The 16,900-nt window shown below is 42.2% G+C and overlaps 1 protein-coding gene across 1 annotated transcript in view; it reads right to left on the bottom strand.

The window, feature by feature from the left end:
- Positions 1 to 16,900, bottom strand: part of XDH (xanthine dehydrogenase) — a 51,742-nt gene that overhangs the window by 13,319 nt on the left and 21,523 nt on the right. The window contains exons 13-25 of the mRNA XM_069009302.1: positions 16,487 to 16,580; positions 15,552 to 15,661; positions 12,589 to 12,773; positions 11,639 to 11,807; positions 11,104 to 11,193; positions 10,258 to 10,427; positions 7,715 to 7,838; positions 7,185 to 7,304; positions 5,599 to 5,695; positions 4,464 to 4,588; positions 3,595 to 3,728; positions 2,090 to 2,177; positions 1,370 to 1,456 (exon numbers count right to left, since the gene is read on the bottom strand). Of these exons, the coding sequence (XP_068865403.1) occupies positions 1,370 to 1,456; positions 2,090 to 2,177; positions 3,595 to 3,728; positions 4,464 to 4,588; positions 5,599 to 5,695; positions 7,185 to 7,304; positions 7,715 to 7,838; positions 10,258 to 10,427; positions 11,104 to 11,193; positions 11,639 to 11,807; positions 12,589 to 12,773; positions 15,552 to 15,661; positions 16,487 to 16,580 (1,593 nt within the window). The remainder of the gene's footprint in view (positions 1 to 1,369; positions 1,457 to 2,089; positions 2,178 to 3,594; positions 3,729 to 4,463; positions 4,589 to 5,598; positions 5,696 to 7,184; positions 7,305 to 7,714; positions 7,839 to 10,257; positions 10,428 to 11,103; positions 11,194 to 11,638; positions 11,808 to 12,588; positions 12,774 to 15,551; positions 15,662 to 16,486; positions 16,581 to 16,900) is intronic.

The raw sequence follows: 16,900 nt of genomic DNA, 5'->3' as shown, positions 1-16,900 counted from the left end.
TTCTCACCAGTGCCAAAACCAGACTGGAAGCTCTGAAGCTAGTTTACAACAATCAGCACTTTCTCTTGCACCCTGCAGGGCTGAAGTCAACACAGCTGGATGAGCACTGAAGTGCAGCCAGAACTGCCTCCCACGCGCAGTGGAGTGTCAAGTGGTGTCCTCCTGAAGGACACGACAATAAGCACACTTCTCTGCTGACACTTACAGCTCTGGGACAGATTGAGCTTCAAAGTCCTTTTTTGGCCCTGAGTTCACACTGAGTCAAACAGTTACTAAATGCCATTACCTGTCTGGAAGAAACAGTTTTCTTTTCATTATATTGAGTAATCTGTTACTAGAAAAGAAATCTTGCTGGTATCAAGTGACTCAGCACTGGGCTATGGCAGTAAGGGCAATTATATGAAATAAAGATTTTCAGTAACTACATCTGAACTGCAAGATTTGAGATCTTTGTCCACATTGGGAGAGGGCCAGAGTTTCTTTCTGGGTTGTATTTCCAGATTTCCCTTCCAGCAGCAGCACAGAGACGGTGTTATGCACAACCCAACTTTATTTCAACATGGAGCACTTTCCAGTCCCCTGATTCAGACACAGTCAAAAAGACAATTACATAGATGTCCTGTCAGCCAGGCTCTCAGCTTATGCAAAGACACTTGCCTGCTGTTCTGCTCTGCCCAGCACCAGCCACATTACCAGCATCAAATGTGGCTCTGGTAGAGAGCTCTTGCAGTTCTTTCCTCTTGAAACGGATCCATTTTTGCAGAAAATTATCAAAGACTCAGTGGACTGGAGAAAGTGAGCTAGAATAAACCTGAGTGACACTAGGCTATTGAGTTGGTCACTCACATGGCAGAAAAGGAGAGTTTTTTACTCATCAGTGCAAAACTTCTTGAAGACAAACTCAGGACTCAGGTGCATTTTTTGTCCTCACTGCTTGTGAACACTGTTGGCTTCAGCCAGTCCTTAACAAGCTTGTTGATTTAGGCACTCTGCCCTGATCAGCCTATTGACTGGGATGCTTCTCCTTCCAAGGAATTATCTTTCCCCAGAGCTGGGGATCTATCAGTCATCTTGCATTGTGCAACTACTCTTCCATCACAGCCCTCTGTAATGCAAAGCAAACATTTTTGATCCCTTTGCTCAGAGTTATTACAGCATTCATAAGAATTATGTGGCACATGCCAAGGCAGGTCAGTTGGCTCAGAGAGCATTTGTAGAAGCTCCAAAACCCCTTCAAAATCTGTTTTCAGTCATGTCAAAGAGCTGCATGTGCAAGCAAGGCTGTAGGCAAAAGGTCTCTGAAGTTAGAGCAAAAGGTTGCACAGAAAAACACCTTCTGCTTAATTAGCCATCAGAAAATTTTACTTACGCCATGAGAGAGATCTACAGAGTTGCCCCCATTGCTGTAGTATGACACCTCCAGACTCTTGATTTTCCCATTCTTCATGAAACCAACCTGTCAAGAGAGTCTCCTCAGTAATCAGTTTTCTACAAAATGTTCTGGTTTGTGCTTCCCTCCAAAAACTGAATGGATCTCTCACAGGCAGAGAGGGCTGGCTGTCCCCAGTGCAGCACAGGACAGGCACAGCCAGCAACTGAGGGAGTTCCTCAGTAAAGGGTCCATGCATGTTTCAATCTTGCTCCAGAGAATTCTTCTAAATTAAGTGCTGGCTGCTTATCACAGCCACAATTTCCTTAACAAGTTTTTGCTTTCAAAAGCAGCAGCAGTTGGATGGGGAGTGAAGCAGAAAGGAAGATAACAAAGCACACTGCTGTGTAAAGGATGCTTTAAAGGAATGGGGGAGCCTCTAAGAGCAATGGGATTGTCAACAGGAGCAAAGCCTTGGTTGCAAGGAAGGCAGAACTATTTATGCTGAGGTCACAGGAAGGGAACCCTGCAAGCCAAAGTAACTTCAGCAGCACTTTAACAGGAAAAATGCTATAGCCCATCTGACCTGGCCCATTTGCAGTGGGGGAGATCAGCAGTGAAATGACCATAGCAGCAAGTTTTTAACAAAATCTTACTGCTCTCTGATGTCTCAGGGGACAACACTGAGACCACATGTATTCTTCTCATGTGTGTGCATACCTTGTACCTCCCCAGGAAGGGGTGTCTCCCACCACTTATCAGCATGTCCTCATCTCGGTCCAGCATGCACCTCACTGCACGGCCCGTTCTGTTAAAGAGCACAGCTTTTTAGGCAAAGCCTGAAATGCACAACACATTTCCTGCAGAACAAGGCTCTTCTCTTTGTCTTTCCAGAGTGGCAATGGAGAGTTAAGGGTAAACTGCTTGGTTTATGTGTCTTCCTCTTAAGAAAATGGCAAGATTGAGTAAAAAAAAATAAACATCTCCAAAGTTGGGACCTGTTTGTGAAAACTCTTGCAAAGAGTATTGTCTTTAAAAAAAAGGGTAATTTCTTCTAGAGACAGATGCTAATAACTGAGCAATCATTGTTTTCCAGACTATTTCTCAAGGCACTCTTTTGGCTTTGAAAGAGAGGATGCCATAGGAATTATATAATAATGCAAAGTAAAGTACTAACTAGCCTTCAATTTGACCTTGGTTTGTATTTGCTTATTTATTATCCAAGGAGGAAAACAAGGGGGAGAGTAGGAGTTGCTCTTTTTTTTCCTAACAATTTTGCTTTCTGCGTGCCTGTCTTCAGGTTGTACCAGTATCTAGGGAATGTCATAGATGTTATTTTGTAACCTCCAGGATGTCAAACAGTGGTTTGGCTGGCAGAGATAAAGAGAAGAAAAGAATGCAAATGTATTACTGATTAATTAGAGAAAACAGGTTGTTTGCTCAGAACAGAAAAAATAATAAAGTCGCTTTAGAAACAGAGCTTCATTTTGGCTGTTCTCTTCCAAAGGTATTGTATCAAACTGCTGCTGTGTTGCAAGATCCCTCTAGCACTGCCAGTAAGGGCAGTACTGGGCAGGGCAGGGTTACAGGCAGGGCAGAAATGTCATCTCAGAGGCCATGCTCACCCCAAACCTGCAGAGTTAAACATGAGCCCACAGCAAAACTCCAGAAACCAGAAGCACATTTCCAATCTGCTCTTCACAAATGGTTTCAGCCTAGGTTCATTCCCTGAGTTTTTAGGGGTTTGAAAAGCGTGGGTTCCAAGGCCTGCCACCCTTCCTAGGGAAAAATCCAAAGAGGGAGTTTGCAGAAGAGCAGACAAATAATGGAGCAAGACTGGTGTAGCAGAGTTTTGAACAAGGAAAAGATTCTCATACCTCTATTAAACAAAACAATAAACATGGCTGGTGCTGGATCTTGAAATGGTTTGAGATACAAGAGTTTTCAGAGAGCACCAAAGGAATAGAGTAAGGAGATTTTCCCCCTTTCCTATTAAAAGCTGACATTCCCACATAAACTTAGCCCCTCTGGGCAGGTTCAATCCCTCCTACCAGCTAAGAACCCTTTGAGAACACCTCCTTTGGGAAATTCCAAGCTTGCTGTAAGTTGTACAGTAAGAAAACATGGAGAGTATTGAAAGTGCTCCAGTGCAAATGGTGCTCCAGAAAGAGGCAGCCTGGGACAATCTGAAGGAAAAAATCCCTCTTCCCCACACCCAAACTTACTTGAAGGCTGCAACAGCCACTACAGATGTCAAAATAGTACTCCTAGTCTCTTTTCCTCCAAATCCTCCTCCCATTCTTTTCACTCGAACCACAACCCGATTTGAAGGCACTCCCAGAGCATTAGCAGCAAACTCCTAAAGAAAAACAAAACAGCAGAACATGTAGGGAGCTCAGCTGGTGTTAAGAACTAGATGCCAACACACTGCCTTCCTGAAACCATTGCAGCAGTGCCAATACTGGATTTGATGCAATTGGAGCCAATAAGCCCAGCATTTGATCTCTGAGGGGAAGGCCAGCGTTTGATCCCTGAGGAGAAAAGGCACAGTTCTGCAGCACACAGGGCCAGAATCAGGAAAAGACTGACACAAGATGAGGTTACCAAGACACAGATCTCATTTAGCACAGGGTTTGATGTCCATACCACCCTTGCTGCATTGAGAGACCTTTGGACAGTCTTGGTGAGCCAGTAAGCAGGCCATGGACACCCCATGGTGCCAGCAGCCTATCTCATGGAATGGGAGAGTTGGTGCACAGCCAGTGGTTTCACCCCCTCTCTTTCTGATGTGTCATTCAAGCACCTGAGCAGCTGGGACACTCTCCAGAAAGGGCTAAGCCTGTTACTGCTGTTGAAAAAGATGTGTTGCCAACAGAAATCTCTCTGAATCTCCTGGAAAGAGATTCAGGACTCCAGCAGGATGGATATGGACTTTCCCATACTCAACTCCATGGATATGGACATCCCATACTCAACTCCAAGCCTGTGTGTTTTTTAACTGAAGAATAAAATAAGAGCAACTATAAAACAACCATTCATCTAGTCTGAAACTGAGAAACAATTGCCTTTTAGGCACCAGGTTAATGAGAAGTACCTGTGTCTTCATTGGGTTTTGGGTCGACACAAAGAGTTCCATCTCACCATCTTCTCCCTTTGGCACAGCCAAAGTACAGTGGGTTTCCAGGTAGAAATGCTCCTGACCACCAAGGTACATCTCTCCTAGAAAATTGAAAGAAATGCCCCATAGAAAGGGCATCCCTGGTGTTATAAGTGGTATCCCATGACATGTTGTCTTCAATCTACTGCCTTTGTACATGTGTTAGGTGACAACCCTTTGCTTTGCCCAGCACTGGATATCACTAGCTCTAAAATGGACACTTCTGGTTCAATGTTTAAAAAACAACAAAAAATAAACTCAAAACAAAACAACAAAACACAATAAAAAATTCAGACATACTTCCTTTCTACTTTCTAGAAATCTTCATTCCAAAACACAAGTGGCTGGCATTTCAAAAATCAGCCTGTACACCATGCCATTGATCCAGCATCCCTTAAGATGCAGTATTTGGTGCCTTTCAAGGCTACACTGGTAACACCACTGAGATAAGGAAAAAAAATAAATCCAGTGTAGTCTGAGTCGACAAAATACAAGGTTATAGACTTTGAAACGGGAGAACAAAAATAGAAACCCAAAAATGCCTTAAGATGATCCAGCTGGGAATCAACTCTATCACTGCATGTGGCTCTTTCCCAGGACATCTTACCTGTCAGTGCTGAGAGTACAATTTCCAGTCATGGTACACATAATTAAATGTCAGAATCAACCTCTGTTCTTGGTCTTGGCCCTGATCTGTTCATTGTGTCCCATTTTCCTAAGACACAGCCATACACCAGATTAAAGGAAATTGGCTGTCTATAAGATTCAGACCAGACTATGTCTGGATAGGGAAACATTTCAGGAAAAAAAAAACCCAAACACTTTGTAGAATATTTGCTCAATAAAAATGTGTCCTTTAATTGGAAAAGAGTGTTTTCTGGCGCACAGCTGGGAGCATCCAGGTCTGTTTGAAACAATAAAATTTGTATACTGCCCTGAAACTTTATATGAGATTAATTTATTCCCGCAAGCCTTATTCTCAGTAGCATATGCATTAAAAAGAGGCTGATAGCTTGACTTCTTTTGTCACAAACTATTCTATTTTAAAAGAATTATTAATGCTTATTCTCACCTTCCAAAATGTGATCAGATTCTTCAAATCCTTTCTTCACATCTCCCTTATTAATCCTCTTTATATCCTTAAAGAAGGATTCTTTCTCAATAGCTTCCTAGGAAACAGAAGGACACCATGACATTTTTGTGTAAATGGAATGAAATCAAAACTTCCTCTGACTGAAGAAGAAATACCCGAGATAAAAAGCACAAGAACTTATCAGACACTAACTAAGGGAATAGCCAAGAGACTTGACTAAAAGCAGTACAAAATAACTTTTGGCAAGACAGCAATTTCACAACCAACACCATAATAGGACAATGTTAAGGTACTCCTTGTGACTCATTTTACATTGTGAACCCGGAACCTAAAGGCCTGAAGCCACCAGAGCTTTAACTTATATTAACTCTTGTCTGTAGCCCATAAGGAAAATAGGAAGAATGGGAGAAAAAGACACAAAGAGAAAACTAAATCTCTCAGAAGTAGTTCACTTCTGAGCTAATATACAATCATCTTTCTAAGGGAAGTTTTACAAAGGCATTTTCCTTTTGCCAAAACTGAAGCTTTCCATAATGAAAAAACCTCACAGAATGATCAAACAACAAAAACCAAAAAATCAGGACATTTTTGGCTCCATTCTCATGTTCCCTGGTTGAACAAACAACTAGAAGCCTCAGAAAAGGCAAAGGTCTCACACATTGTTTGTGAATCCACAAATCACACAAACAACCCAAAATCTCTGTCCTCAGATGACAGTACCAATGTCTCCATGAGACTCTTCCTTCTTGCATGAATACAATTCACATTACAAAATACATGGTACGAAATACTGACTATTAAAAACATTTAATTAGAATCCCATGGTTCTAATTTATCCACTAAGAATGGCTTCATAGATTTTTCTTTCTCATTTCTAGATATGAATGCTGTGTAGATATTATTATTTGCTTTTACTGTCCGATAAGAAAATCTTGTCAACAAATTTTCTAATTAGAAAAAATAAAAAAGCATGAAATGATCACACATTGCTGACATTAATTTCTTCAGTTTAGAGAAAAGCCACTTAAAGACTGTGTCCATACAGTTCACAGTGGGGAGTGAACATCTGAAAATTAATTTCATCATCTTAGAAACTTGACAAGTGGTCTGCAGAAATCTCAGAGGAGCAGTGCAGTGACAGAGCTAGAAAAGACATTTTCACACCTTGTTATTGCTTGTTATAAATGAGAGAATGAAGAGGGAATGGATATCAGTGAAGCCAGCAGGGTCATACCAGACAACATTAAAAGCAAGTCTCTGTGGGTAAGAATGTAACTCACAGTAACCTTGTTCATTTAAACAAATTTCTGCTGAGCATAATATATCTGCCTGAGTTTGGTTTATTTGTTTCAGCTTTAAATAGCACAGAAAAAGTTAATGTACTCTAAATCAGTAGGGCATCAAAGATGTGCCTTCTGTATATTTAAATACAAAATTATTCCTTCTCTCCATATCCTGTTGCACCCACAAACACAACGTGGGGTTAAGTAACCACAGGTGTGAGAACAGAACTAGACATCAGGGTGTCCCAAGCCAACTGCAGGTGCAGACCTGAGCCATCTCACCTGAATTGTGACAATAGGTTTAAGTTCTTCATACTTAATCTTCACAGCTTTAGCTGCTCTCCTGGAATGTTCCTGTGTGTCTGCAAGGACTGCACCGATGATATGACCCACGCAGGTGACCTACAGGCAAGATTAGGACCCACCATCATTTGGGGTGTGTGTATGCAGTAACGAGAAACTCGTGATAATTTTCTTTGTCTATTCCTTTTATGCAGTTTTTCATCTGTTTGTTCAGACCAGTCTATTTAAAATCAGCCCAGGGAAAATGATCACAAGCAAATTTGGACAGCAACTGAGTGAGCGAGCCTGTCCCAGGGGGCTGCAGCTTAGAGAAGAATCGTGGAGATAACACAGAGGAGAGGGGCACATGGCAAAGGGACCTGGGCCTTACTGAATTTGGCACCGAGATTTCCATTGACCCCAGTGCAGTTAGAATTATCTCTGCATAAGGCAGAGGCCTTGACTGGACAATATGAGAAATGTTATCTCCTGAGCAGCATGATTGAAGAAGGCTATTTTTAGCTACATACCACATCCTTAGCAAAGACAGTCTCATCATTAGCGATGCCGGTGATGTTACTGCCAGGAACATCCTTGGCGGAGACAAAGCACACAAACCCAGGAACACTCTGAGCTTCAGATGCATCTACAGAACTACAGAAAGAAGGAGAGAGAGTGTTATTTCTCATTTTTTCTTTGTGTAAGTGATTATGAGATTCCAATACAAATTCAGGCCTGATTCCCTCAAGGCTGGCTATGCCACGTGAATATCATGCGAGACCGTGACAGAAAGCAAAACGTATTAGACTAAAATCTTTTGGGATCTATATAAAAATGTTAATCCTGACTGTGAGACTGATCACCAGCCTGCTTCTTTGGACTATGTCACACATCTTTTCCCTAAGACACATCTGAACTTGATCCAGTTGCCACATGTACTAAAGATTCTTTGATGACAAGTTGGTGTTAGTGATGCTGTGCTTCCACTGTCTTCTTAGCTGCCATGATTTTTGCCATGAAGGCAAGAATTCCCTGTTTATTCATAAATATGAATTTTTAGTGCAGACATGTATCATCTCTCATGGGTGGACCAGGGAGAAATTGAGGATCAATCACAAGGAGGCTTCAGGGTTTTTAAGAGGATGCAAAAGAAGTGACGCTCAAAAAGACAAAAACCTTCATGAAAGGCTTTCTTTGGTAATCAGCAAAAGAGGTATCTAACCAAAATGCTTGCCTGCTTGAATCATATATAGATTTAAAACTCAGAGACAAAATAACTAAAAAAGGGCAATAATTTGATTTTTATATGGAGAACTTAGTAAAAAATACATTACAAAAGATTTTCAGGTTCCTCATGCAATATTCTGTACATTGGCTTTACAGAAACAGTTGTGAATAGAAGAGCTGTGGCTTTGATTTTGCTGACTGAATGATTTATTGCCTTCTGTAAATTGCTGCAATTTTTTCAGCAACTTGTTTAGATTCCTGAAACTTTGATATAAACTGTGCCTGAAAGCAGCTGTTACTGCATCCCAGTGAGCCACAGACTTTTTAAAAAAGACATTAAATATATGAATGCACTTTCCTACATGAACCCTTAGACAGCAGGAACACAAAATTCTGTTTTTCTTTGGAAAGTTCTCTTTCCTGTGTTTCTGCAGCAGTAGCTCATAAACAACCCCCTAACACTTTCCCTTAGTTACAAATGCAGAGGCAGATGATGTCTGATTTACACTTGGTGCTCAAAATCTAACTCAGATGAGGTAGAAGTTTTCAGATTCAATATTTTGACTGCCAAAATCATTGAGATACTTTTGCCCCCTGATTAAATATTCTACTACTTCCTCTACAGAATATTAGAGGGTCCCAGCCTGAAATATGTGTACACAACACAAATGCATGAGAATGTGTACAGCAACCTCTAGAAAACACTGCATGTTGTGGTCACAAGCATGGATGTGATGCTTTCTCTATCTCCCCATCTGCCCTGGTGGTAGTAACAACACTTAAGTGTCTGCATTGCACATTGCAACACCTGAAAATTAACTATGATGACAGAGCAGTTTCTTTCATAACCTGGGAGCCAACTACTACATCCTTGCATCCATGACCATCATGCTGCCCATGCCACAATGGGAAACCTCTGGACAGGAAGCCTAACTAGGCAGGAAGTATTGCCTAAGGAATGAACAGCACATTGCAAGGCTGCTGAGGATGACACGAGCCAGTGCAACACAGAGTGTCCCACATCAAAGCAGCTGAGGGCAGATGAGCTTGCAGAGACACCACCATGTAAACAAAATTAGGGATTGTGTGGGCAGTCAGTCCTGCAATATGACAGCATTAAAATTCATATGAGAATGTAGATGGCATTACCTGCAGGACTGTGTTTTTGGAGTTGGTTAGTCACTATTGTTATTAATTAGGTACCAGTCATGCTCTGCATGGACAAGATGTTTTCTGAGACAGCTGCACATCCAAATGCTGACCTGTCCACCTTGCTACAGCCTAACACAAGCAGGGCTACACCTTGTAGCTGAAGCCAATTCACAAATTACTTTTGTGCAGAGGGGTTTGACCACAGCCAGTGCAGGCAAGCACCATGCAAGGCAAAACCCAGTGCACACAGCTGACTCATCAGCAGGAGTGCTGGTAGAACTGCATCTTACAACCTAATTTTTCAGGCAGACAGGAGAATCTTCAAGCTGCATGCTCTGGTTAGTGATTAAAATGACATCTCCTCAGCCACTGTGGTGCTCTCCTACCCTGCTCCTTTTTAATCCTGCATGCCTGAGTATAAGAGATGGGAAATGCAGAAAGTTTGCCTAGGCTGAGGGCTTTTGTGCTTCAGCAGAGCCCAAAGTTTGGTGTTAATTCTCTCATATTCCCACTGACGCAGACTTGCAAGGCAGCTGTCACACACACTGCTCGCCTCCATGTAACAATGTGCAAGGAACTGCAGTTCCCACCTAAGCAAAAACCTTTCCCTCACCCACACCCTGACAGATTGATGTTTTCTAAGCCACCAGGCACCGGATGCTTCCAACATCTGAAAGTCAGAAGCGACACTTACAGGATCTTAGCGTGGGCCTTGGTGCTGGTCACCAGCGTTAGGTACAGCTCGTTCTCATAGTGAGGGATGTCATCGCAGTACACAGCTTCTCCACTGGCTTGTTTGGCTGCTGAAACGTGCACCAGAGGCCGGCCCACCATGTCTTCCACGGCCTGCCCCTTGGGCACTTCCTGGAGTAAAACACAGGGCTGACTACTACTGGCTTGGGTGGAAGGGGATGGAAGCATTGATGGGAGAGCAAAAGGCAGTGTGAGACATTCTAGTGAATGGGGAATGGGACGGGGGCTCAGTCCTGTGGGAAAGGAAGGTAAACAAGATGCCAGAAGATGCAGCTACACAGAGGGGAGCTGTAGGGAATGAAGTGAAAGGAGGTTGGGTTTTGAAATTGCTGTGGAAGAGAAGGGTTTGATTTCACAGCTTGCATAAGAAGGTTCAAGTTCTGAAACTGGATTCTACTCTCCACGCCGAAGAGAACGGGTCACTAACAGAGAATTAAGAAAGAAGATACATCCTGAGTCTGAAGCCTGAGAGGTGCCAAGAAAGGCAGGCTGTAACTGGGGAAAGCCAAAGGGGAATTTCAGTTTGGATACAGAGCTGGCTACAGGAGGAAAAGCGATTTTTATAAAGCTGTCAGCAACAGTCTTGGGCAATGGTAGGAAAGAATTGTATCCTAAAGTGAGGAAAGGACTGAGACCCAAATACAAGCTTCACACATGGCATTTTGTAAGTTTATGTGATGACCATACTCAGGGAGATAAGAAGATAAGAAGCACAGTTTGAGCTACAGAAAAGCCTGCATCTATGCCATGCTGACACTGCTACTTACTTGGGAAAGTTTCTACTTACTTGGAAGAGCTGGGCATTTGCAATGGGATCTTTGTGAAACAGCTCTGTAGCACTGATGTAGTTTGAAGGGACGGGCTCACACATATTTTTCTGCCAAAGACATATTAAAGAAGATCACCTTCCCTTCCAATTCTTCTCACATTCCCTGGTAGCTCAGAATATTCTCCATTCTCCATCTTCCACTTAAGGTAATCCATAATCTACTGAGTTAAAGGCAAACGAGGCTCAGGCTCGGTGCCAAGCATAACCACAGAGCCACAGAACCACTTGTAATGTAGCAAATGGGAGAAGTCCAGGAATCATCCTGTGAACCCACAGAGCAACACCCTTCCACCACAAGGTGAGGGTGCCACGAGGAAGCAAGTGGGAAGATACAAAAGTCACTGTTATGCAAGCAGTAGAGTAGCTCTAGCAGCTATTGCAGCATGGATCAGGTGTGACTCTGCTCAAATCTGAACCCTCCCCGTGCCTTCCCCACCAAGGCAGCACAAAGAGGTTCTCCTTCCCCAAATCTGCCTTCCCAAGGAGCACTCACAGTGCCACTCTTGCTCAGTTTCTGAAGGACTGTCAGGTAGAACTTGAAGAAGAAGCTGAGGGTGAGTGTGCGTCGGAAATCCACCATCCCACCAGGCGCAGAAGGAGACAGATCCATCTCACCCGACAGTAAGCGGCAGGCATCCTGCAGCAGCTTCTCATTCCAGTCTCTGCAAGGGAACAAAGGTGACACAGAGCCCTTGTTCAGACCTAAATTTACCAGGGGAGACTAACTCTTCTGACACAGAATCATGGAATATGCTGAGTTGGAAGGGGCCCATCAGGATCATCGAGTCCAGCTCCAGGCCTTGCACAGAACACCCCAAGGGTCACACCATGTGCCTGAGAGCGTTGTCCAAAGGCTTCCTGAACTCTCTCAGGCTTGGTGCTGTGACCACTGCCCTGGGGAGCCTGTTCCACTGTTCCAGTGCCCAACCACCCTCTGGGTGAAGAACCTTTTTCTAATATCCAAAGCAAACCTCCCCTGACACAGCTTCATGCTGTTCCCACAAGCTCTCAAGCAACAGCCATCAGTTCTATCTGTTCTTAGCACGTGTGTGTGCTTTGCTGTCATCTTGGGCTCATGGTATCTTTCCTAAAGATGTGGCAAAGCTATGACATTATAAAAGCATTAATTTTTCCGGCCAGTTTGAAATGAACCCAGTTTTGCAGGTCATGCATGCATCTAGCTTCTGTCCAGTTCAATGGATGAGACAATTGGCAAGAAAATGGCTCTCTGAATGAGAGAATGACATGGATCTTTGAGGGCAAGGAATACTGGAGGAAGCAAAGCATTACACAAAACACTGCTGCAGAAGCATAACTATACTTCTTCCCCTTTCTTCTTTAACTTTTAAAGAGGATTTAGGATATTTTTAGATATTTAAACTGCTCCTGTAAAAATCAGCACAGTTCCATTAGACAGTCTTTTTATCACAGAAAAACTCCTACCTGCCAGTGAGTTGCTTGCAAGTTTTTAGAGCCAGGACAGTGGTAGGAGCCATTCCTCCATAGCTTAGTTTTATCTCCTCCACTCGGCTTGTGCCATCTTGGAACAGGACTCTCATCCCACAGGTCACAATAGCAATGTCATCCTCACGACGGGAAGCCTGCTTGAAAGCTGACAAATATTCACCCTGGAAGACAAGAAAATATTTCTTTATTCTCTACCTTGGCATGCTTTGGAGTATAAATGTGGACAAGCTGTTAACCTATCTCAACATGAACGAGCTATTCCAGGGAACAGTATCTGGTTGATTCACTCTGCAGGGCCAAGCAGGACATGTTTGTTGAGGCAGCACTATTTATTTTCACATAATTCAATTATTAATTCTAATGTATCAGTTCAGTATCAGTTACTAGCCAACCTAGAACTGGGGGGGAAAGAAGCTTTGACAGAGATCTGCTCATACCTGTCACATTTTTTCATATCTCAAGAGGAAGAACCAAGACAGATTATTTGTACATAAACAAAATTACAGTTTCTCAGCAAGTTTTTCTTCTTCCCAGGCTGCTAGGCTGGAAGTCTCATCAGTAAAACCCATATCCTAAACCCCTTCCCTCCAGAATTCTTTGAAATCTGCAAGAACTGGTATCAATAATCACAAATATCACTCAGTTCTAGAGTAGACCAGACTAATTAATAAAAACAGAAAAATTCAATCTGTTGACTGCAAATAGAATTCTCAGTTACTATCCTGGTCTCCACAGAGAGAGGAAATTCTTTTAAATGCACCAGCAACTACACACAAAACTCAGCAGCTCTCCTATGAAGAGTGGCAGTAAATATGAGATTAACACTCTACCAGACACACGTGTAACAGCGTCACCCTGGAGTCACAGCATGGTCAGTCCTCTTGCCTGTACTGCAGGTTAGGACAAACTGCTGTTCAGGCACCCTGCAGACTAAGAGAGGAATCAGATCTGATGTCTTTGCACTGCCCTTCTGGAGAGTTTTCTGACAAGTTTCTTCTCTAATAGCTCAGCCAAGTGACTCCACACAGCACAGCAGTCTGCTCCATTAATTGCTTCTAATCTGAAGTGGACAGCAATTCTTTCATTATTGGATAGAACAATTTCTCTTCTGTTGACAATGAGAACAGTTTCACAAGAGGCCCCTTTTGTGCATCAAGGACTCGTTACTGCAGATATAACTGAAGGGTGTGCTTCATTTCCTGAATTCAAATAATTACTCAGCAGCCAGCAGATAATAGCAGAGGAGCATCAATAGCATCCTTCCAGTGAGGACATTCTGCCACTCTGCTTGTTAAAACAATTAGCTTTCAAAGAGGAGAAAAAGCAGCCTCCTCTCTTACTGCGTAATCAAGAGATTTCCAATAACATGATTGCAAAAAGACAACAATATTTGCCTTCTCTCCTCACAAGACACCTTAATTTTCTTGATTCGGAGTCCTGTGGGAGGAAAGGCACTCACAACCTTTCCTCACTAGGAGTGTATGTAAGTGAACCATCCCATCAGCTGCCGTGCCTGCCTGGGTCTCTTGGTAAAAACCAGAGCACGTTAATTCTTTCTGTTGTTCGGCCAGTCTTACCCTTGGTGTGACAAGTTACATGAATGCAAGGCGTAACATCAGTTTCAAACAAAGACAAACCAAAAAATTCTATCTAGCTGTGTGCTGACACAGCCCTGCTTCCATTCATGAGGAAATCACAGTTGCAGAAAACTTTGCCTGACACATGCCAGCACCTTCAGACCTGCCCTGAAGAACTTCAGCCTCCCTACTTGTGAGCAAAGATCAGCCAAGAAACCATGAAGTTGAGAGTTCAAAAGTTCTTTTAGTTTTTCAGATCAATGAGCTGCATATAACCTAGGGCTAAAGCCACTGCCCCTGCTCGTAAGCATTTGTTTGGTTTGTGAAATTGCCATGTGACTGTCACATGGGTGGAGGAATACGGTGTTTTCCATTGGCAGCCTCAAGCTTGTTGCTCATTTTGGCAAAAAGCGATGCTTTTATCACAAGACCAAAGAAGGATCACTCAGAAATAGATGGAAAACCACCCTAAATAAAATATTTTTTTCCCTTAGTAGTTAAATAGAAAAATTTGAGAGGATAGACAAGGCATTTATTAGTTCTGTCCCATAATACAATTGTATTTCAAGTAAATCTGTGTTTTCCATTTATAAAGAAAATGTGTCGCTATACTGCAAATCCTTGCATCTTATGACTTGAGGCCACAAGCTCTAACAATGCATAAAATTCATAAGCATAAAATTACAGTCTGATGTTCTCAGCCTTAAAGGAAAAAGAAGGATTTTACTTCTTAGACACTCTGTTAATGTTTATGCTGCTACAGCAGAGCAGCACTCATTGCTCTGTTCGAAGCAGGTTTTGCAGCCTCATTTGAAGTTGCAGGTTCACGTGGCAAAAACGCCCTAATTGTCAGTCCCTGTGGTTTATATCTTGCAAGACAAAATGCAGAAACTGAGCTTCCCTTTTACCCATATGGACTTTTCCCCATTTCTTTTCCTGTTTCAGCTCACAGAAATTAAGCAGGAATCTTTGGCACGTTAACGTCACTCTACATCAGGAACTGCTAAAATCTTTTCTGTACTACTTCTTCTGAACTTCTACCTCTGGGAACATCACTTTGACACTTTTCATCATTACCAAATGCACTCAAAAAGCTTCAGATAATAAAGTGAAATTTGTCTTTCTTGCACTAGAAAAATTCTTGGGCTTGCCATACTTTATCATAGAGCCCTGCTCTCCCCGCTTGTCAAAAATAGCGTGCTGCTAGATTTTCTCCAAATAATTCACTTGCTTCCTGGTCCACTTGGGACTACATAAGCATTTGGAGGTCAGTCAGGAAAAAGGTGCCTAACTTTGAAAACAACACTCAAATAAGAGCATTTTAGCTCCACAGACAGTGAAGTTTTTTTCTTACAAGCTTACCTTCCTGCTGTAGGGTATTTCAACAGAGAGAAGTATTTCTTCAGGCTTAACTATCGTCTTTCTGTACCCGGTGAAAAACTTCTCATCCATCGTGACAGTCCTTTTGCCCTCTATAGAGCAAAGAGACATCAATGGTGAATAGATGAAGAATGGCAATAATATGTGTGAAAATATGTGTGAAAAAGCCTTCAACCTACACAAATCAGTCTTCATATGATATCTGATTTCATTTCTCCACAAATTTTCCTTTTTCACCAAATCAGGAAGAACTTCTCAGATTTACTTTGGTATTTATGGAATCTATGGCAGCCTCTGCCTATATGTTAAATTTTCTTTGCACAGGAACTGATTAAAGAGACCTCCTTCCTTCTTTCTCTAATTAAAGCTGTGCTTCCAGGTGAGCGAGTTTCCAACAGTCCAATGAAATTGCCCTTTTTCTCCTTTCCATGGCCTACACACAAACCAGCACTCAATTCAGTGATCAGACGGTCCACTTACTTCAAGGATCCTATTTTAAAAAATTATTCCTAAGAATAAATAAAAACTAAGATGCTTGGCTTTCTTCATAGAAAATCATAATAAGCTTCAGTCTTTATCTGAACAAACCAGAAGGATTAAAGTAGGATAGTGACAGAAACCATTTCATGCCTATTCTTTTTCATTAATACACATCTTCAACCAGCTCTTCACAAGGACATATCTGTAAGTACATAGGCAGTACCAGATATTCAATCTGGCAAAGAAGTTCAAAACTCTTTAGCAAGCCAACCTTTGACCTAGCTTTAGGACTTTAGTCTCAAAAAGGGTAAAAACACTGAAGACTCAGACTAATAATGTTAATTTCCACTTTCAAGTTCTGGCCTGACCTAACAACCCATGGCAGAGGACTGCTGACTGTCCCACTCCCCTCAGTGCCAGAGGGAAATGTAACTTACCTTTTGATATCAAAGTAAGTTTGCTTCCACTTGCCATTAACACAGGATTTAAGTCAGAAATTGGGCTTGCTGTCATTATGTTCCCACCAATAGCCTAGAGTGAAAATAATGCACCAGATAAATATTAAAAACCTAAGCAATTTTTGACCTTTAATTAATTGGGAAAACCTAAAGCCCACAAAATCAGTTGCTGTCTCAGACAATATTAACATTTGCCTGAAACAGATTTAGAGCAGTGTTTTGTTAATGCATCAAGACTATGTTATGCTCTGACCTTGTATGCACAACCATGCCAAAATTCAATGACTGTAGCTGCCATTAAGGGAATATCCATGATAGTATAAAGGGTCTTTTCAGTACCAGTCAGGAACCCAAGGTTTTTGCCTCCAATACAGATGTATGGCACAGTATCTC

Source organism: Aphelocoma coerulescens, chromosome 3 (genome assembly GCF_041296385.1).
Source record: "Aphelocoma coerulescens isolate FSJ_1873_10779 chromosome 3, UR_Acoe_1.0, whole genome shotgun sequence".
Taxonomy (NCBI): Eukaryota; Metazoa; Chordata; class Aves; order Passeriformes; family Corvidae; genus Aphelocoma; species Aphelocoma coerulescens.
Note: the sequence above shows the minus strand (reverse complement) of the source record. Positions and strands in the feature narration are given on the sequence as shown.